Source organism: Nothoprocta perdicaria, unplaced genomic scaffold (assembly GCF_003342845.1).
Source record: "Nothoprocta perdicaria isolate Ctin4 unplaced genomic scaffold, notPer1 scaffold_20, whole genome shotgun sequence".
Classification (NCBI taxonomy): Eukaryota; Metazoa; Chordata; class Aves; order Tinamiformes; family Tinamidae; genus Nothoprocta; species Nothoprocta perdicaria.
The window spans coordinates 4,247,172-4,269,522 of record NW_020455205.1 but is presented as its reverse complement, the minus strand read 5'-3'; the positions used below and the strand labels follow the sequence as shown (position 1 = coordinate 4,269,522).

The 22,351-nt window shown below is 38.7% G+C and overlaps 1 protein-coding gene across 1 annotated transcript in view; it reads left to right on the top strand.

Annotated features, from left to right (window-relative positions):
- The first annotated feature begins 1,176 nt into the window (after positions 1 to 1,176).
- The window catches only part of HFM1 (HFM1, ATP dependent DNA helicase homolog), a 47,925-nt gene continuing 26,750 nt past the window's right edge, over positions 1,177 to 22,351 (top strand). The window contains exons 1-7 of the mRNA XM_026037892.1: positions 1,177 to 1,295; positions 1,627 to 1,761; positions 3,404 to 3,472; positions 18,640 to 18,788; positions 19,200 to 19,321; positions 20,708 to 21,029; positions 21,757 to 22,001. Of these exons, the coding sequence (XP_025893677.1) occupies positions 18,718 to 18,788; positions 19,200 to 19,321; positions 20,708 to 21,029; positions 21,757 to 22,001 (760 nt within the window). The 5' untranslated portion in view covers positions 1,177 to 1,295; positions 1,627 to 1,761; positions 3,404 to 3,472; positions 18,640 to 18,717. The remainder of the gene's footprint in view (positions 1,296 to 1,626; positions 1,762 to 3,403; positions 3,473 to 18,639; positions 18,789 to 19,199; positions 19,322 to 20,707; positions 21,030 to 21,756; positions 22,002 to 22,351) is intronic.

The following is a 22,351-nucleotide window of genomic DNA, read 5'->3' as shown; positions in this document are numbered from 1 at the left end:
CGTTCCGCAGCTATTGCGGAGCGTTTGGCCCCAAACTCTGACAAGAAACAATGAAAAGCTCCAGGAAAAAGAGGCTGTTTGCTTGAATTGTGTTTTGCTGTTTAAAGTGGTAGAACTTTATTGAAGCCAGTGCAGTTGTGTGCTCATGTTCAGAAATTTGGCACTTCGCTTTTTGTTTTATATATATTCCTCTATTCTTCTTTATATATATTCCTATATTCTTCTTCCTCTATTTTTGCTCTAACTTAATATCTTTCTTTAACACTAAAGGCTGGCTGTCCTGCCTTTGAGAACACTAGGTCTCTTGCTGACACATGTTGCTCAGCCTCTTTTGTGTTCATTTGTTTTTGTTTTTGTTTTCTCAGCAGTTGTTCTAATTTGCACATTCTGTTAAGAGCTCTAATCAGCCAGCGGAGCGGCTAGACATTGAGCTAGCTGAAGCGTGCCCTCAACAATTTTAGTTAAAGGTGAGAGTATTTAAGAGCAGATTACAGCAAACACAAATTAAATAAGGGATAATGACAGAATAATGCAAGTGAAATTCTGTTCTCTCTTTTACCCATGAAATCCTATGTCAGGTGGAAGGATTGCATAAGCATAAATGAGACCAAACTTGTCCTAGTGCTGATGACAGATGCCATCAATCTAAATTAACCCTGTAGGATGGCCTACCTGCAGTTATTTCTGCACGCTATATACAGTGCGTTAATAGTTCAAATTAATACTTGTGAAGTATCTGGAGGTTGCTTGAGTTGCTGCCTCCTGGCCAGTTCAGAATTGCAGCCTGCCTCCATGGTCTCCCTTTGTGCCTTTGAGTTCTGATAATGTAGAATAGCCTTTTTTATCATCAGTGTTTTTGAAGAGCTTCCATTACTAGCATTTCTTAGCTGATACTGTGTCAATACTATTGTTTTTTTTTTTTTTTTCCCCTTGTCGTTCAGATTGTATTCATTCACAGTGAGAAATGCCTTTCACTTTATCTTCCTGGTGCAGTAATATCTCAGACTGGTTTTGTTCCAACACCAAAATCTGTATCATTTAGCTTGTCATTTACCTACGCTGATAACTTGTAATATAATCTGATGCTGTGTTTTATCTTACTGTCTTACCTTTTTTTTCCAGTCTGACAGAAATGCCATTCTTGACACTGGCCTACATTTGTCTTCCTGCATCTTGAGTTTCTACAGAGAAACTTCTATCAAGTTGGCCATGACTCTCCTCAAATGAAGTTCTTTTTAAAACTCACCTCTTCATCAATGTCTTTCTTCATGTGCTTCACAGGAGTGACAGATCAGGTAGACTCTTTTCACTATATCTTCTCTAGGTTGCTTTTCTTATTTGGAATAAATGTGGAATTGGTAAAAGCAAAGCTTCGCTTTTGTTAAAACATGAGAAATGCCATCTTTTCATTCAAACTGGGTAAGCAGAAATATCTCTCTGCTGCTAAGGCAGAGAAAGTTCTCATTCAGTACTGAGCTTCCAGTCTTACAACATACCAAGTTAGGAGCTTATCAAAGGTAAAATAAAAATCCGTCAACCAAATCTGGTAAACAAAATGGCACGTCCAATGCTCTGCAAGCCAGACTGCCTTCTCCTGTGACTTTATCTCTTATGTTGAATCTATAGGATTAGAAGCCAAACGACGAAGAGCATTGCTTAAGGCAGGCAAGCAATTGCCAAAACCAACCTCTGGGAGCTCTCTGAGAAGAAATGATCAAAACGTTGCTGTGTGATTGCATCCAACACTGCCAGAATCTGCAGGTGAATTGAACTTTTTTTTTTTTCTCCCCCTCAATCTGCTGACAGCCATAAAGGAATCCATGCTGACACTGGAAAATGTCTGGTAACCTCTTCCTGGAGCAGTAAAGAGAGAAGAGAGCCAGGGAGATAATTGATGAAAGACTCCACCGCAGACAGTGGTAGGAAAGCCTAAGCTCTCCCTGCTGCCAAGAACATCTGCTCATAAATTAGAAACTTAGAATCAGAAGTTAGAAACTACTTTGAACCAACAAGCTGCAGATACTTATTGCCCTAGCAGTTACTATATGTTTGTATATATATATATGTGCATTTATGTGTATGTATGAATGTGTAAATCCACATGTATTTAGACATACACACATACAGAATTCTATTTGAGTAATAGAATTAACTGTTAAGTGTGTTATTCAGTCTTCACTAGCCTTAATATCGTATGCTAAAAGTCAACTTCCCAACTTTTAATTCCTCTTTTTTTTTTTCGAAATAAGATTCTATGGCATTTTTTTTCTCTCTTTAGCACCAGGTTGAGACAAATCTCTTCATGCTGTTGTGCCCTTCAGGAATACTGTCAAATTCAATCATTCAGAACTCACGAGTCTTGCAGTAATGCAAAGCGATTGTTTTGAAAGCCAAGGGACTAGGGTTTTTTTTTTTTTTTTTTTTTTTTTTATTTACCATTTCCATACTTTAATCTTTTTGACTTTAATTTTAGTACTTTATTTACATGTAAGGTGAGATTGATTTGTTCTCTCATGCAGATGAGAGCTTTATGATGCTGCCAAGCTCTAGAATAATGCCCTTGGACGTGGCTGTGACTGTCTATGGCAGTATTTTCTGATCAGCCTGTCCTATCTGAAATGTCAAGAGTTGTTGTGGTGTCAGAAAGTATACCAGAATACAGCAGCCACTACACTCACACAGAGTGAGTTAAAAATAGATGTAAAAATGACCTCAGGAAAAGATGCAGAGGAATTCTTGACCTTTTGCAAATTGGGTTCCATCCAAGCAAAATATATTTTAATACAGCCTTTTGTTTTAACAAAACTTAGCACCTAAGAATAATGAATGTAGGCTATGCCTACACGCTGGAGAACTTTGCAAAGCACTGAGGAGCCAACTGGCAAGTGACTGAACACGAAGGGTGATGCAGTAGCAAGAAGAGTTTGACACTAATTGTGGCTTCTTTTACCTTTACATGAAAATTCCTGAGGATGATTCAGACGTGGTATATGCAGATCTGATGCTCAGATTTCAAAAATGATGCAAAAAAATGGATTTAGTTTAAAAATATCTATCCATCTAATCAAAAAGATTGAAAAATGAGTTGGTAACTGTGTACCTAGGACAAAATATTGAGTAAAAACAGTTCTTGAATCTAGCAAAGAGCAATGTAAGAAGAAGTAATGTCTGGAATAAATCAAATTCAAAGAGCGAATTAGGTGGAATCTCTAGTAATTATTAATCACTGTAATAAACAGGTAGGGGATGTGGCTTAATTTCTTTAGCTATTGATATCTTCAGATCAAGATTGGATGCTGTCCTGTAAGAAGCAGTTCAGCCAAATAAAGCTGATGTTGTGTTTGACTATAGCAGGCTCTGTTTGGGAGTAATTGGGTTAAATTTCATTGTGTATAACTTACAGGATATCAGAGCAGATGCTCCAGTGTCGTTTCTGACATCTTTCACCTGAAGTTCATCTTTTCTGAAGTTTGTAAGTAAATCTCTATTTTATAAAATCTCCCAAACTCTGTAAATACTTTTTTTTTTCCTACTGCCACGCCAGGTCAAGTTTTCCTTTCCAAGTATGTTCTTTCTTCATTAAACTTTTCTATCACACTTGTTCAATACTGTAGCCCAAAAAATACCACTTACAGATAAAGGAAAAGTAGCTCAGAAGCATCAGCTTCTTGTCCCAGCTCACTCAAATCACTCAGCATCTCAGAGGAGCTTCTCAAGTAGTGCCCCTACCCCTTGCTTCTACCTGACACATAGAAAAAATGCAATTCAGCCCAGCAATCTCCATCCGAGTCCAGTTCTTCCTAATGAGACTATCATGCTGCAGTCTTCGCTGGGCCCACGTGTCAAAAGTGCCTCAGCAAATGGTTGAGACTACAGCTAAAAGCAAGAGAGCAGAACTGGTCTGGGATTGTGCCTCAGAAAATTGTTCAGGCTTTAAAAGGGAAAATCAAAGCTTTCCTCAGCTGCAAAATTCCTTTAAAATAACTTGAATATTCTTAGATTTGATGCAACCTTAGTGATTACTCACAGCTTAGCAAGAATACTCTGCTTGGCCAAAATGGCACCTACAGAACTAAGGGTGAAAATTGGGCTGTTATGTTTATTAGCTGAGTGTTTTTCCTTTCCTTGTACTGTATGTTATCTGTACTTGAAGCATCTGTTTGAATGTACAGCAGTGCAATTTTCTTTGTTCTCTACCAAAAATTACTGTTTTTCCATGGTTAAATAAGAGATTCTGTTTCCCTAATAGATATGTAGATAGCATTGTGCTTTTGCTTCACTATCTGACATAAGGCTGAATCTCGTAACCTCACTTACTGAATAATTGTGTTGTCATTGGGAATACTCACACATGTAAAATGAGCAGGACTCAGCCCTTTGGTCATATTTTTGTAATAAAAGATAAAATGAGATTTTAGGAAACTGCAACTTATGACCGTAATATTTATGAGGCTGTCAGGATTGCACTGTAAAAATTCATATTATTTAATTCTTCACTCTGACACTAAAGCATCATTTCATTTATATGCAAATAAGAATATACTCTACTGCTGTTCCTTCACTGAAGAAGCTATTTGAATTATTCACATTTTATTAATAAAGCTTCATAAATAAGTATTTTTTTCTACTCAGTTGGTAGTGGCCAGGGGAGAGAATCTATTTATCAGACTTTGCTATTATGAGCTTCCTAACAAAATATGAAGATTTATGGAGTACATAATTAGATGTTATGTGATTGTAATGAAAACATTGGGTTATCCAGATGACATACTCCTTTTTGTATGCATTTCTCCTTGGTAGAGGCACTTTCTGGAAAAAGAATTAAACCCATCACTGCCTTTAAGTTCCAGAAACTGCCTGTGAAAGAAGCAAAGCTAGATAATACCTTTTTTTTGGTCTATACATGCTGAAATAATTTTGCATAATGAAAGGATGCATAAGAGCCTATCAGAAAGGCCAGGGAGAAACGTATGGGTGAAATGCTGCACCTCTCTTGGGCAGAGGTGCTGGTCTGCAGCCCTGGCATCAGCTCACAGGCTTTCGATTTTTATTTTATTTTACTTCACTGTGCTGTAGTCCAAGCAGTGTTGTAACCTCTGAAATCTGCCCTAGTAAAACTGTTCTAAGTTAGGAGGCCTGCAGTCAGTCTGGGCTGCCTCAGCTTGTGCGTGGTGCTGAAGATGTTCTGTGGGAAAAGTTGACAGCTTGCATTCTGCACCAGTCCAATGGGATATGGGCTGATTCCAGAGCTTCTCTGGAAACAAGGCAATGGAGCGGGTCTTGTGGAAATCTCCTGACATCCTAAACTTGTCCAGACTAAGAAAACAGACTATGACTGCATACATGGCTTTTCTTCACGTCTTTGCCTGCGAAAGAAGGATTTGCAAGCAGCTATGTTGGTCTTTATCCAGCCAAGCACTTAAGCGCGAACCTAACCTTAAACACATGTGAGGCTTTCCTGAAGCCATCGGCCGGGGCTGTGGGATGTTGTCAGCAGCAGCTGCTAGATGGGCCAATGCATTTGGAAGAGCAGCAATGAGCACTCCCCCAAAACAGCTTGCAGCCACTTTGAAGGACCCTATATTGGACTGGGGGCACCCCCAGCCCTCCCTATCCCAGGCTACCTGCCTGAATCTCCCCCAGCTTGCCCAGGCCCTGGTCCCCAGTGCACCCCTGGCCTGGCCTGGCCTGGCCTGGCCGGGTGTCCCACCTACCCCAAAGTGTTGCAGAGGCTCCGGTGGCCTCGGGCCATCCCCAGGGATCAGCCCGGAGTGCAGGGCTGCGGCCACCCTGGCTGCCCTGCTGCCTCCCTCAGTGGGACCGTGGGCAGCAAGTGTTGCCCGCTTTCTGTAGTAGTTTATGTTTTGGTAGGGTGGACTGTAATACATGTGTTTTCCCAACAGCCTCCCACATTTCCTCAAGTCACACTCCCATTTTTGGAGGCTGTGGATCTCCTTTATATTCTCTGTGAGGAAATGTTTTTGTGCTGTAATTTGGCGTGGCCATGATCCAAGCAGAGGGTTTGGCTTCTACATGAGCTTTCCGGGGCAGAATTTGGACGACTCTGCTCTGACAGTTATTTTTGTGCTCCACAACATGGTATGCAAACCACAGGACCGTACGGCACAACTACAGAAATATGTGAGCAGATTATGCAACTGCTTCCTATTATAGCTACAAAATATGAAAATGATGAGTTAAGTGGGTGAAAAATAATGTCACTGTTCAAGAAAGCGGCAAGTCCTAGATACTTATTTTTGAAAACTGAAATACGTTTCTAAGATGCCTGATGTTAAGAAGACAACTGGAAAAGGAAATGAATTTATTTGATGAATAGCCCAGAGAAGGACTGTAGTTATTTTGTCTGACTGGAAATGGATTTCCACCTAGCGTTCCTGAAGAGGGAACGAGTGAGGCACTGGGGGCAGTTCATACCTAGCCCATGAGAGCTGCTGGCGACCGAGTGACAAGCGCATGCGCTGCGGAGAGGTGAAGTGTTGACTCCTTACCGGCTGCGGCACGGATGTTGTAATAAACCGACATTTGTGTGGCTCCATGGCTCTCCTTAGATGTTGCTTTCTGTCATACCAGTCGCTCTCATTTTTGTTTTGATTCTGTGTTAACAGGAATTTGGGGCAAAATAAAAGGGACAAGTCAAAAACAGGTATTTTCATGCAAGGTGTGAAGACAAGTAGGAAACTAGTAGGATGGGATAAAGGGGTAGAAGAAAGGCTTTTAGTGAGGGCAGATGCAGCTTAGGGACAGTGTCTTGCTCAGTGCTAGTGCGTGAACAACCAAGGACGGAATAGAGCATAGTGCTTAATCGAGGGGCTAAAGCACAGAAACGTTACATCTGTAGTCAGGAGTTGCCCAGAAGCCTTCATGTTTGCCCTAGCTACAGGAATCTCTAGGCTGGTCCTGAAGCTTGTCTTCTGGTAGCCAGCTCCTCTCCACAACAACCCAATTTCCTCTTTTATTGTTCACTGTTGCTGGTGGTTTTGTGTGTGTGTGTGTTGTTTTGTTTGTTTGTTTGTTTCCACCAAAACAAACCCTTTGTCACAGGATATTCTGTGCTGTAGAGGCTCTGTTCATCCCAGGGCATGGGACTCTTGCATTGGACTGGCCAATGAAACCTGATTTTCCTCTGTCTTTAATTGCATTTGTGTGCGTGCAATGCAAGCCAATACCAAATGCATGTATTACATGGTCTTACTTGGTAGCGTTTGGTTTCTGTTCTGCATTTACATGAAGAAACGTGTGAAGTAAATACAAGTGTTTCAAATGAGGATAGCTTACAATATCAGATTGTTTTTTTTCTTAGTGGGAGGTTTCAGTGAGGATGAAATTATGAGAAATAGATGGATAACATGCTAGCAGAAGTAATTACCTGCAGCCACAGGAAATAGAAGAAGAAAGGCAGGGTCAAGGATGAAGTCAACAGCACAGACTATAGAGGCAACTGTTAACGTTAGGATGGAGCAGAACAAAAGAAGAGAGCAGGCAGCCCATATATAATATATGTGATGGGAAGGGCCACATTCTGCCCTGCCTTGCATCAGTGCAACTTCACTGGCTGAGTCCTCTTAACACAATGTCACTTTCAATATGATCTAACAACATACAGGCAGGTTTTTATTTAAATCAATGCACAGAGCTAAATTTTGCCCCGTCTTGTGCTATTTCTAGGGAATTGTAGTTTCAACTCTTCCACTGCTGTTGCGGTTATGGTCCTTTACACATTGCTAATTTCTTTCCCTGTATATCTTCTATGAGTAAATATTTACCTATTTCACATTTCTTCCGTTTCAGTAAAAAATATTAAAACCTTCAAATTAAATATCACTTTGGGAAAATAACAGTGTACTATTTTATATATTTTTTAAAACTTTACAAAATCTAGGTACATTCTACCCATAAATTATGCTCATTTAAAATATTTAGATATTTTTCTATGGTAGTGTTCATGTTTTCCATATTCTGGCTTTGGTGGTGTAAAAAGGAGTGATGATGATAAGGATCAGCTACCAAATATCAGTAAGCAGGAAAATGCCCTGTGTTAAGAACATCTATCTTATCAGATCTCCTCTATTTCTAGCAGTTATGCTATTACATCGATTGCTGTGGTTTCAGCCTCTGATTCCACTCATAACCTACAGGAATCTGCCTATAATCTGTGCACAGTTAATAGACAAGTAAATAGATGGGTAGAAAACATTCTTCTAAACCTGCCAACTTCCTTCCCCCAAATTCCAGGCTTAAGGTTTTTCTTCTTTATGTATATGTTATATTAGTTCAGCATTATTGGCAGCACTGTTTGTACTCCTTGTTTTTATGATTGTAATGGGAGCAGAATTAAGCCCTCAGTTCACTGATCAGCAAAGAGCAGCCCTGTCTGCTGCTTCCGACTGGTCCCCCATACTTTGAGCTCTGAAGTGCTACCAAGGGAAGAACAAAGAAGTGCAGCTCCTCCGAGAAGCGTCTCGTGGCCCTGTGCAGCAGAACAAAGCCGGGCACGCAGAGAAGAGCGAGGCGCCGGCCCCGGCTCGGGGGCGCCCGGGGAGCCCCCGGCACCAAACACTGTCCAGGCCCTCACACCAAAGCAGCCCGTCACAGACACATTTCACACCGAAAGGGAAGCAATGCACACAGCACTTAAGGCATCTAGCTTGAAATATTAAAAAGGAGGACAGAACTAGGGAAGGGCAGGTTCTTTTAGAAAATTGCCTTCGGACTGTGTTTTAGTGTTTTGAAGCTGCTCCCTGAAGCTGTTTTATGCAATACTTAGTTTTCTCGAGTTTCAGAAGTACTAATGATTCAATGGATGCAGAATCACAGAAAGCTGCTGAGCTCTGGTAAGGCTCCCCTTCGCTGCCTTGAAGTCTTATTTCGAGCCAGTGTTTTAGAATTATATAGCACCGCAAAGGGGTAAAATCCCTCTGCAGTATTAGCTGTTACCTGCTTTGAAGGGAATTCATTTAAACAAGAAAAAGTGCGTGTGCATGACTGAAGTGTGTTCCCTAAGAACTGATGAATTATTAAGCTAAAAGTTTGGCTTAATGCATCAACTGTAGTAATGAAATGCAGTATCTTCTTTTGTGTTCAGTATCATTTTTTTCCTCTCTCTTTTCAAATATTTCATCTGTTTTTTGATGTATAAAATAGCAGTTACTTAAAATGTCACGAATATCCAGTAGCAATTTGATTAGTAGCAAGCCCCTCTTCTAATTTAATAAGGGGCTAATCATTTCTAATCCTTTACAAAATCATGGACAGCACATCTTAATAAAATGCAGAATGTAAGGTATATAATAAAGTGTAAAAATCTAGCATAAAAATGTCATCTCATGCAAATTTCAGCTATATATGACTTCATACTCATGTCGGATACTCTCTAGCTATATCAATCATTGTGATAAGTATGGGGTTTTTTTTACGACAACAGCAAATAGTATTTCCAAGATTCACATTATAAAAAATAAAACTAGGAAAAATGTAGCTAATACAGAAATATGACTGAAATTGAAGGAATTCTTCACCTATAAACTCTCATTTCAACTCCTTACTTCCATAAGCTTGTTTTGTGGGAATGAGAAATTACTGCAAATTAATACAAAGCCATTTTCTGCTGAAATTTCAACATAATTAAAATATGCCACGTGGAGGCAGGACTTTTGCTTGTTTTTTTAATGAAAAGGCTTGAAACAAATTCCGTATCACTTTCTTTCAGCACTGTTGCGATGTATAGTTTTGGTATAGTAAAAATACTTTCTTTAGACTCTGCGGTGCTAACATTTAGTTATGATTTTTATGTTACAGGAGGGTCCATATTATAATATTCTAACTTTAACAAAATGCAATTTTAATTAATATTATTTCTAATGAATGTAAACTAGGCCAGTGCTAGGTCAATTCTGAAGGTGCTACGATCTATGTGCTCTGCCTTACCCACTGCTGAGTAAGATTCTTCCCTGTTGTTTGCGGTAGCTGGGAGGAATGATTTGGCATTGTGATTTTTTCAGAAGGACTTTATCCCAACACTTTGTTTTCCCTGGTACACCTGCTGGTGCCACTTCTCTTGCCCCAGGAGCTGTTTCTGTCTCAAATCTCCCTCTTCCAAAGTCTGCACAGATTGTGGGTATAAGTCAAAGGTCACACTTTGGAGAAAACAGAAGAGGGTGAAGGGACAAGGGAAAGCTAATGCTCTCAAAAAGGTGGTGACTTGGTGAAATCTAATTTTTTTTTTTACATTAAGGCATGGTGAATGCCGATAAAAACTCTTCAAACCTGTACTTTCTAACATTTTGCAATGCTGTGGCAATGTTCTAGTCACATTGAGCTGACCTTATTAATTATTTTTACCATTTGCTAATACCATTTGCAAAAAAAATTCTATTAAGATAGTAGTTCTTAACGTTTAGTTTCTTTCATATTAAATTAAGCGTTTTTTTACAATTGCATAAAATCCACTCTTGCAATCGAGAATTATTCAAATGTAAAAAAAAAAAAATTTAAATATTGATTTTACCCTTTGGTTTTCCCTGCAAGTGTGATCCAAATCTTACTGATGTCACTAGAAATACTTCAGTTGTTTCTGTTGCATAGTTGGTTGGGCTCCTTTGCATGAATTAAATAAGAGCCTCTCTGTATTCTCTTGTAGCCTAGGGGAATGCAGGGATTTGTTTGGGGGTCGCACAAGTCTCAGGTGATTTTCCTAAGCTGTACAGTCATGCTTACACATCTCTAAATATTCTTTAATTATCCCATAAAATTTCAAATAGGGTTAAAATGAAAGAAGTGAGACAGGCCATGGCACACAAAATTCAGAAACCAAGGATCTGGCATTTCCACTTCATGCAAAAGGAAGAGGTGTTGAGTGAATGCTGTAGCTACGGCACGGTTTGAGTAATGGGAAGGGAGGAGAGTACCAGTTACAGCAGTACGCTCTGAGAAAGCATCTAACCCCAAGAAAAGCTGCAGAAATTGTGAATTCTACGTGAAAAGAAGCCCTTCCCTAACATTCACACAAAGAAAGATATCTGAGGGAATGAAATTCATGTCTGGAGTTTTCTCTTGACCAACTTGAGCTCTAGCTTGTTTAACTGCCCAGGTCTCCACAGGGATTATGTAGGAAGTCTGGGCTCTCGATTCTAGACAGTACATTGCAGTAGGAAACAAGGATACACAAAAATACTGGCACAGAACATTCTGACATCCTGAGTTCTCTTGTGGATACAGCCTTCAGTCCACTGACCATTTTAATATATTTTGACATCTTCATCTTAATATATTTAAACGTACATATCCTCTTCTGACTGTCTTACCAAAAAATAATATATCTGTCTGGCCTGAATTAAGAAATAAAATGGTTGATTAATGAAGAGTTGGACTGAATATGCAAATTGCAAAGTTTTCTTCGTGGCTTTATGAGAGAAAATGTTTGAAGAACTTTATCAACGTCAATGCGTCAGCCTGCATTTCTCTGTGAAATCTTAAAACTGCTCTTTCATCTATGTTGTAAACACATCAACAAGTATGTAGAATGTCTTGACTTTGAAATGCTGTCACCTACTTTCTGTATGGTTGTCAGGAGTCAGCTTGTTATAAAAGTGTTTCGTTTCTAGCTCTGCTTCTTCTGGTAGTGTGTCAACATACTGCATTTTTCAACCATGTTCCTTTCTGCCTCTTCCATTTTTATCAAAAATTTAGTGTGTCAGAAGTTTTCCTTTGCAACATGTTGATATCTCAGGTTTCCACTGTCACCAAAGCCACTGTGCTACTTTGAGGGTAAGTTGAGAGCATGTAAACTATCTTCAGTGTTTTATGTCCAAGTACAGCAAGAATTTGGACTCAGATGTTTCTGTGATGGTGACGTCCCTAAGCTTCAGCTGTTGCCTTTACCTTTATGCTAAAACTTTCCCAGAACTTGTCCATCCTAATGCAAAACCTCTTTCCTATGAGCCCTGCAATATGGAGTCCATTGCTGGCTTGGAAACCATCTGGTCACTGGTAGTTTCTTAAATGTGAGTGTACTCATGGTATTTATTCTGCTGCTTTTCATGTAGTTTTCTTTTGCAGATGATTACATAGTAGACACTGCTGTAGTGGCCTAAGTGTCCCTATTAATAATTGAACATCTATGCTAGTTCTGGCGTTTCAAAATAGTGATTGTTTTGAAGTTTTGAATTATATTTATTTCACCACGTTTTTCAGTCCAAAAGTATAATACAACACTGACGAAGTTTACGTAGGTGTAAGTGTATAAGTTGGAGGACATATTTTGTTCAAATGGTTTCAAAACGTGGCAATAGAATTGCATAGATCTGTAGATGAAAGTCAGTGCAGCTCAGTAACTGTGACCAAGTGCTCAGGGCACTAGCAGCCTGTTAGATACTTGGTCAGGAGGGTTGGCTGCTGCAAGGTGCTTTCCTTCACCTGAGAAGGTACATACTATTTCCTACTGTTTATTATTTGCTTTGGAGTAATATCCTAATGCTTTCCTCAATACTAGACTACACTGTGTTAATTGAATACCAGAGACAGTTTTGCACTTAACCATTTTATACTATAATTGTTAAATACTATTATATTAATTTTTTATTAAATTTTAATCTATATGGCTCAAGAAATGCTTTTTATGATCATGAGAGGTAAAACTGATAAATTTGAAATTGAATTGAATTGCAAGGCAGGAATCCTATGCTTTCTTTTTTAGTCAAAGAAGAAGAAACTTAATTCTGAGGAAACATCACTGCTCTTTCCTCCTATACCACTATAGATTACATTCCTGATAACTAACATATCATAGAGAAATACCTTCTAGTTACAGTAAATTTCAAAACTAGGATGACGTGAACCAGAGATCAAACAAAATCTGTATACACGGACCTACTTTGAAAAAGCTGAGGGTCTGTAGGGTGTTCTGATCTGATATAGTCTGCAGAAATGTAATTTGCACATTGTTGCTGTTTAACTTCAAATACACACATAGCTACATTACTGGAAGTAATTAGAAGTAACTGATAACTGTAACACTAAGGACACTTCAAAATTGTTAAAATTATATCTGGATACATGAGTCTCACACCTGGTCATATCAAAACTTTAATCATATTGGCTGGACTTAATTCTTCTTACATGTGGAAAAAGCTAAATCTCTCGAAATACAGTTTATATGGTTCAGGAGCTTTATTCTTCTTTAGTCAAAATAAGTTTAGTAATGGAATAGGATGAGGGAAGGAACAAGCAAAGTTAGTAGGAAAAACCGTTCTATAAATTATTAGATTGATGATTGTTTTCAGAAGAAAATGGAGTGTGGGTGCACATCTCAAAGTGGACAGGAGCAAAGATATTTGCATCTCTTTCTTGCTTCCTAATGAAAATTCGGTGGCCAGAGAATTGAGAAAAGAAACGGAGCAGGGAAAGAATCATCCACATAGATGCTCCGTGCCTCTAGCACCGTGCAAAGATTCCAGGGCTCCTCAGCTGTAGTCCATTAGAAAAAATAAAGAGCATTTCAGCACACACAAACTCTCTTCATGCAAAAATGGCTCTATGTAAGAAAACATATGTTCTAAAGCATTTTATTTCAGACCCATATTTTTACACCTCATACAGCATCTCTTCTGCCACTTAAAATGGACAAATATCTCAGATTTCTGTTAGTATTTCCAAGATTTCTATAGCAGCATTTTTTTTCCAAGATCAGAAACCTTTTTTTTTCCTGAAAAAAAAAATCTGTCCTTATATTTCCTGTCCTATTTTGAGGATTTTTTTTCTTTTCATAGTGGCTTTTTTTTGATGGTATAATGAGTGGCAGCAGCATGGCAGGCTTTCACTAAGAATCTGTATTCCAACACTCCAGTCAATTGGACTGCAAATATTATTAAGGAATATTTATAGAAACAAGAATTTGGAAGATGAGTACTTTGGACTTAATTAAAAATTGGTATCTATCTACTGATTTAGGGTCAGCTATAAAGATAATCAAAATTTTTTAAAATGCTGATACTCTATTAAATTCATGAACAGTGCTTACAATGTGTAAAGTTGGACAAAAAAGGGAGGGCAATTTTCTCTAGAGAATTACTTTGATAACTTCACAAATAGGTTCACAATGCAGCACCAAAACATAGTAATTTAGTGTCCTGTGCCTGCATAAAACTCACAGTAGAAATGGGAACCTTCAAAACAAATTATTTATTAGAAATGTTTGACTTTTTTACAAACGAGAAAATTATTGGAGAAAAAGTCTAAAGATTTTATAATACACTAAGCTAAAAAAAAAAATTTATACATATATAACATTTCAGGGTTTTCTGAATCATTCTTTTCAATGATATTATTGCAGTTTTGAATCCAAAACAAGAAATTATGCTGACAGGAAATATAGTCAAAGCAAAAGAGCCATCTGGATTTGGAATCCAGATGTTATCCATTACGTATTAGTATATATCATTGATTCACAGTAATGTAGAGCAAAGAAGTAATAAAACAGAATAGAGTTTTGTTGTACCTTGTGCTACTGAGGTCTGAACTCAATAAAATAGCTCAAGTTTAAAAAAAGACCTTTTCCTCCCTTTCTTCTGAAAAAAAAAAAAAAAGGAAAAAAAAAGAGTTCATTGATGGATCAAGAACTGTTGTATTTTCCGTAACAGTTGCTACAGATACAACTATCAACTTCATTTGTCATTTATACAAACTCTGACTCCATGTACACTATCAATGAGATAACTTGTGTTTAAGGGAAGCAGCAGTGACTTGCCTCTTAGGAGACATGTCACCACAGTGACAACCTCATTGGATTACCTTCAACATAGGTCTCATTTTATCAACTGAGCCTTTGATTGAAATAAACAAAGAAATAGCTGTATGAATTTTCAGTATTACCTCTTTTGTCTATGTGCAAAAATCCTAATGTCACTAAATACCAAGTGACATAAAATAATGTGTTTATACATGCTGAATTTGATATAGGTGGAATTGTAAAGGTGGAACAATCTTGTTTTGCTAGTTTGAAGTAGGGTGATAATATTATACATAATGAAAGTGGTCCCTGGTGGTTAGCTTATGTTTGAAGGATTTAGCAGGAGGAGTTCATGTCTTAAAAAATGTATGGATGAGAAACAGAGAAAGGAAATGAAGGCAAAGAAGTAAAGAAAACGACAATTTCTCCACCCTAATAATGAAAGAAATCATATTAAGTGTATTTTAATTTATTTACATAAAAACCAGAGCTCAAGAGCCGTCCTTCCTGGGAAGGTGGCTTGGGGCACAGCAGCAGCAGCTGCTGGCCGGGGCCCTGGGGAACAGGGCCTTGTTTCACTCCTGGCTGACAGGCAGGGCCGCGCTGCCCGCCTCCGCGGGGAGCTCTCTTTAGCTCTCTTAAGACCCAGCCTTGCAAACATTTATGCACATGAGTAATTCCAGCTTCCATCAGTAAACTTACTCATGTGTTTAACTTTTCTGCAAGGGTGGTGCATTGCCAGGTCCAAATTTGTGATCCCTAGTCAACGTGATAAAATGAAATTTGCCTGTGCTTTTCTTCCCCCACTACATCAAAATTTATAACCTAATCAGTCTAGTTTAGGCTATATTTTTATTTCCCAATCTTGACTGGAAAAAAAAAAGTTATGGCTGTAAATATTTTTGAACTTGAATCTATTAAAATTTTATTTAAATGAGTCATTGCCATAATCTCAAGCATATGGTGAAGATAAGCAGTTTAAGATTCGCCTGTGATTTTAAGGCTTCCTAATACTACATAGTAATTTCTGTGTACTTTTCAGAGACCAGTATTCTTCTTGTCATGTCTGTAAAGTTGTGGAAAAGGCTGCGCAAAGGAAACTGAGGGAACACAGTGACAAATGTCATCTTATATCTTGATACTTTTTTGCATTTAATTTGTTTGCAGTGATTTATTCATTTTGTAACTTCCAGGAGAAAAAAAAAAAAAAAAAGTGAAGCTTTTAACAGATTTGTATTTAGTAAGTTTGAATGTTATTTTGCTCTCATATGGATCACTGACCAATGTCTGGTGTTCCTGATTTTCTACTTGCGCTGCTCCAGAACATGCAGGTTTATCAGTTAGTATGGGATCTCCGTGAGCTTGAAAGACACAAAGCATATGGCAGATCAGATGTTACGCTTGGGGGAAATCAAAAATTAAACTGTCTCAGAGCTGTTGAGAGACTGCTTTGCTATATATTTTATGTGATTTGTGTGTGTGTGTGTTGAGGGAGATGTCACCTAGGGAGGGAATTCGAAGAAAAAAAAGCTTTAAAAAATGAACTGTTTGTATTACTGCTTTAAACTTTAAAGTCTGGTCAGCTAAAAGCAGATGTTGCGAATGAAGATGGAAACTTGCCTGAGGCCAGAATTGAAGAAGGCATTCTCTAATAGAAGCAAAAATGCTTTCTGCCACCAGAATTTATTATAAGCATAAAATCAGTTGTCCTCAACTTTTTCCCCGTATTTGTTGAGAGTAATATGGGTGGCTTAAGAATTTAATTGCAGACAATCCCTTTATTAGTTTCAGTACCGATTGTATCCCAGGCTGTTTGTGGTAACCTCTTCTGTTGTTCTAAACTGGCCAAAATCCCATGGTGTTGGAAGCAGGAATGAATTGCTTCTTGTCCTTGGCTCTCTGCCCAGTGCTTACATGAGGAGGTGGATTAGGGCTTCTGGATGTGCTGGAGATTTTGGCACACTGTAATATGACACAGTTCTGGGGCAAGTGTTTCTAGGCTAAGAGGTAAAAAAGGAAAACTCGTGTACACAAAACTGTGGAAGTCACAGTAGCCTTTACTGGATTCTTCTAGCTGACCTGGGCCTGCACCGTATTAGATTGATAGGAGATATGAGACATTATATAAACATACAATGTCTCAGATTTTGAAATGAAAAGTTAAAAATTAATCAGTATTGCGAGAAAGGATTTTTTTATTAAATAAAAATTATTTATGTTAAAAATCAATATTTGAGAAAATCTTATGTCTCTTTTCATCTATTTATGTATGAGGAAATAACATATTTACAGTAGCTGCCTCCATAGTATTTTTGAATGGCATACAGCTTTGAACCAGCTTAAAAATTAGTCTTTCTGAGACAGTTCTGCAATTTATTTTAAATTTACTAGTTCAAAAGCTTTGCTGCAATGGCAAGTCCAGAATTATAAACTGCAGTATTTCTGTGAGGGAAAAGAAAAAGCAACCTCCTTCAGCATTTTACCAATACTTTATGTGATAGCATTTCAGTTCAGATAAATTGTGTGTGGTGGATTTGTTGCTCCGGCTCAGCAGGAGCTGCTCTAAGAAAATTTTATGAGGGATTTTGAGAAATTCACTGGATAATAGACAGCACTATATTCAGGGTATTTATTTCTTCTGGTAGCACGTAGGAATGTGTTTGCTAGCACGGTCCTGGGGTACTGAAATCACCTGATTTGTACCCGGGTAGCAAGGAGCGAGGGCCTACTCCACGCTCCCGCCGTAACTGCGGCTGAGGCCGCGCTCGGCCCGCCCCGCACGCGGCGCCACGTGCCGCCTTTGCCGTTGGGAGCAGAGCCCGCCCCCTGGGCCCCGCCCCCTGGGCCCCGCCGCTCCCGCCATTTCTGGACGCCGGGGCGGCTTTTGCCTGGCCCCGCGCGCGGGAAGGACGATCGCTCGGCGCGCCGCAGTGCGGCGGCATCGATGGCTCGGCGCTCCCGAGGTGATACCGCGCTCGGCGGTTGGCGCCCGCCGCCATTTCGCGCTGAGGCGGCGCCGCGAGGGCAGCGCCTCCGCCTCGGGTCTCCTGCCGCGGGCGGGGGCCTCGGCCGGGACCCGGCGGAGCGGAGGCGCCGTCCGGGCCGGCAGCCGAAGGCGCCCTGCGAGGCAGGGGGCCGGCCCGCCCTGCCCGCTCTGCTGCTGGCGGCACCCGCGCCGCGTAGCTTTTTGGCCCTGTGCGCGAGGCACTGGGGAGGAATGCAGAGGTCTGAGGGAAAAAGTGGGATTTAGCGGAAATAACAAGTAATGGACCCCCAAAGTAGAGCCGACAGTGTGCCCCGTGGTGACTGTTGTCTGTAGTACACCCTTCTTAAATAGTTTGGGAGGTCCTGGTTTATTTTGGTATTCAGTTAGCTACGTGTAGGTGTGAACCAATATACATTAGTCTAAACCCTAAGTTAAAAATGGGAACTACAAAACAACCTAGAGATAAAAATGACTTTCTACTGTGAGTGTCTGATGTCTGTTTCCATTGAGTTTCATTTACATTTAACTCCAAAGTCTACACTTGGATTTGATGGGGCTACTCAAAGAATAAAAGACAAAGTGGCAGCCTGTGGGGCAAGAGAGATAAGAGTGGATAGTAAAGACTGTCCAAGGGTGGGATTCCTAAAACCAAATTAAACAAGTTGCATTATAGTAGTTTGAAGCTTGAAGCTGGAAACCATTTCACAGTGGTGTGCAGCTTATTAGAGCTGATAGGATGGTGGTTTTTGGATCAGTGGGACAAGCACTTAGTGCTAAGTTAATCACTGCTTTAATACTTAAAGCTTGTTAATGCTCTTGAGAGGTGTTTTCTACTGCCACTACTGATATCTCTCTGAGAGCCCTACTTTACCCTATTGTCAATAATAAAATCTCTGTGCTCCTTAAACAGGTTTAATTCTGAAAATTGAAGTTGCAGAGTTCTTTGTTGCGGCTTTTGAAGATTCTCAAGATTCACATTTGATCAAAAATGTTCAGCTCTGAAGACCTGACCTTTTCATTGGATAATTTATTTTTTGAAAGACCAGATACAAAAGAAGGGTAAATACTGTTACATTGTTCTCAAAGTTTCTTAACATTCTGACTCCTTTTACAGGAGGAATTTGTTTTGTCACTTCCTTCTCCCTCTACTAGCAGAAACTTGAGTAGAAGCTTTTGGGTTCAGAACTTACACTGTAATGCTTTTCCAAGTATGTTGTTGAGGGTTCAATAATATATCTTACAGCTGTGTTGTTTTTGGAATACATAAGAAGTATGGGCTGGCAGATGTTTTGCCTTTTATACTAGATGTTTGCTAATAAGTGGGGGGGGTTTTTTGTTTCTTTTTTTGTTTCCCTTTTTGTGAAGGAAAGTCTGAAGAGTGTGTTTTTTTTTTTTTAATGGCAATTTTGAACTACTTGTTGTGCAGGATGCTTCAAGAATGCTTTTACATTCTGTCTGTGTTAAACATAGCTATCAAGAAAATGAAGAGCCAAGGATGTGGTTTATTGCACCTGCTCCAGCTTTGACTGAAATTCCCTCTGCAGAAGAGTTACAGAAGGAACTGGAGAAAAGCACAGTCTACGGTCATATGGGTTAAATATTTAACATTAACTTCAAATTTAAAGTCAAATTCAGAATGATGGTTTTACTTATGTTCTGGTTATAGAAAAGATTTTAAATATTAGCAAGGCCTCTTTATTTGAGTATGTACAGGCTACAAGTCAATTATGGAGAAGCAGGCCAGGTTTGAGAAACATAATTAAATTTGCCATTACTCTGCATTGTGTTTTGAAGCTGTGTGGAGCTGTTTTAAGAGAGTGGTACAGCCCATGGGCCTGATGACCCATGCTGCAACCAAGAAACAGGAGCTTATATGAAACTAACCATCTTGCTGCTTCGGGCTTTTTTCAAACTGATCTTCAGGAGGCAAAATTTGAAGTCTGGCCAGTGACTGATGTTAAGATACCACTTTGAGAAAAATACTTTAAAGGAATTACTTTGCTTAATCACTAGGAAGTAGATTTCTGCATTTCTTAGATGCTGTACTGATTTGTGATATTCTTTATTTAGGAATTTCGGCGTTAAATTTTTGTTTGTTTTGTTTTTTCTCATGTTCAAGAGCAATACCTCTATGGACGGTTCATTCAGATGAGCTTTCTTATGTTTGTACAACTGTTGAGGATATGTTACAAAATAGCCATTTTCGAATACATACCACTGGAATTAGCAGAGGATGGTGACAAACTGTTCTAATTTTATTCATGAATTTCATGCATACTCTTTAAGTTTTTAGGATATGTTTAAATGCTGAGCAAATCTAAGAGAAGGCTGGTGACTGGAGATGTTTTGTCATCTTATTGCATCCAACTGCTTGTTACTCCTGTTACCTGTTGCTGACAGTGATGCTTAATTTGGTCAGCCACATTGGTACGCTGATCCTGCTGAGAAAAACCCTGCAAATGCTGTAATTAGCTAAGTTGATCGGGAAACCAGACCATCAGTGACTTCAGTAGAGGGGGGAAAAAAAAAAAAAGTTAAAATTGCAGGGTTTGTTACATGGCTGTGCTTGGTAGCACTTCCAAGTCCGTTCATTGTTTCTTTTTTTTTTTTTTTTCTTTGAACGTCTATTTTTTCTGAGGGAAGGGAGAAGCATTTCCATTTTGCAAGTCTTTAGGCTTGGAGTGAAGGATATGTCTAGGAGTCAGCAATTTTCATGTACTTTTTAGTTTTAAGGAGCATGCTTGCTTTGCTTTTTGTATAGCAAGCATTGAAACTGATCCCTTTTTTTCTGAGTTTTAATAGCATGATTCAACAGATGCATCAGCTTAAGTCACAAAATGTACAGCAAAGTTTTTGCAATATAGTAAGAGTATCAGTTCATGTAACACTGGTGAACTTGGTTTCTTTTATGTGGGAATTAATAAAATTATTCTGATTAGGAATGTGGGTTATTAATAGGAATTTTTTTTCTTTTGTAGGAGATATACAGCATCAGAAGTCTATGCAACAGTGCAAGAGAAATACTGAGGAAGTAAATGAGAAATCACAAGAACCTGTTCATTGTGATATAGCTTCTAAAAGAGAAGTGTTCCAGTTAAGTTTAGGAGGAAGGAATAAAACTATTTTTCAGTGTGAAAATCTGAAAATGGTTTCATCATTTCTCTCTTCTGACCAAGATAACCATAAAAAGGAAATGGGGGCTTATCAGCCACCTAGTGCAAATATTTCACAAAATAAAGTATTAATTAATTTTCCAGACAACAGTGATGATGAGAGTATCCATTCGTCATTAAGAAAAAGGTATGCTTCTAGTCAACTCTGATGTATCTACTGTCAGATTCATATTGTTGTGCTGCGTGTACTTGTCAAATGCAGAGTTTTTGATTCTTCACATAGGTACTTTAATACAGGTTCAGGCACTCTTTTATTTTTTTGACAGTAAGGAGAAAAAGAATTTTTTTCTGACAGTCTTTTAGTACTGTAATTATATGTGTCCAGAAATCAGCCTGTTTTACAAGAAAGGTGAGGAAAAGGTTGGTATGATTCATTTTAGAAAAACTATCAGATAACAAGGGTTCTTTGAAATCCTGTTTTCAATTCTCCATACACTTCATAAAGAGCAAGAAAAGATCGCTTCCTTCCCGGGGTGAAAAGGTAGCCCCAGTCATTTCAGTGCTGCCTGGGAGGAGGAGTTGTGCAGATAAGCTCAGCTTGTGTGTCCTGCTCTTGGCAGTCCTCAGAAGCTGGGTGCATCTGTACTTGGTTACACAGAGACTGACAGTTGATTTGCTCTAGAGATTGAGAGCCCATCTGTACAGGCTGGTTATTTTTTCAGCCTTGGAATGAAAGTAAAACTAGAACCTAATTTGAAGGGAGTTTTGTTCAGGTAGGAGAATGTCAGCCAAAGCAAATAAAATCAGATCCAAACTTATGTGACTAATCCTAGTAGTTTTGTTTCTGATGTAAGCATACATATCTCTTAAATACTAGAGAAACTGAATAATACTTGATCCTGTATCTTTTCCAGATTATTTAAAATACCTGATTTTAAAGATAGTTCCATTGATACAAAAGAAATTGACACTTATTTGAAAACCAATGTAAACATGAGAGAGATGAAAGAAGATGACATACTGAGAAAGAATCATCATATTCCAGTAACAAAAGACTCAGATTTTACCCTGTGTAAGATAAATGATGGGGACTTTGGTCCTAAAAGTAGAATTAATATAAAATCATTTTCTGATGCTTCAAAGATCCTGAATATGAAAGGTAACTATTGTTACTCAATTTATATTGCCCACTGTTTTACTTTGGTGTGTAATAACAATGGATATTCATGACCTGATGTAAAAGACAGTTTCAGATAATTGGCTACTTTAAATTGATGGTATTACAGTTAGAAAGAACTTGCTTTGTGTTTAATATATGCTGAGTATTGGGTAAAGAATTTATGAAGACAAAGTCTTATTTTTAAAGTGCTTTAGGAGTCAGTAGATGTTGCACTTCTTGTTGTGTGGGCGTTTTTGAAAAGGTCACTCCAAATCTGTGTCCTTGAGTATTTGAAAAGTAAAACGTGGTCCCTTGATGTGGTAAATATTCTCATCTTCAGTTGAAATTGA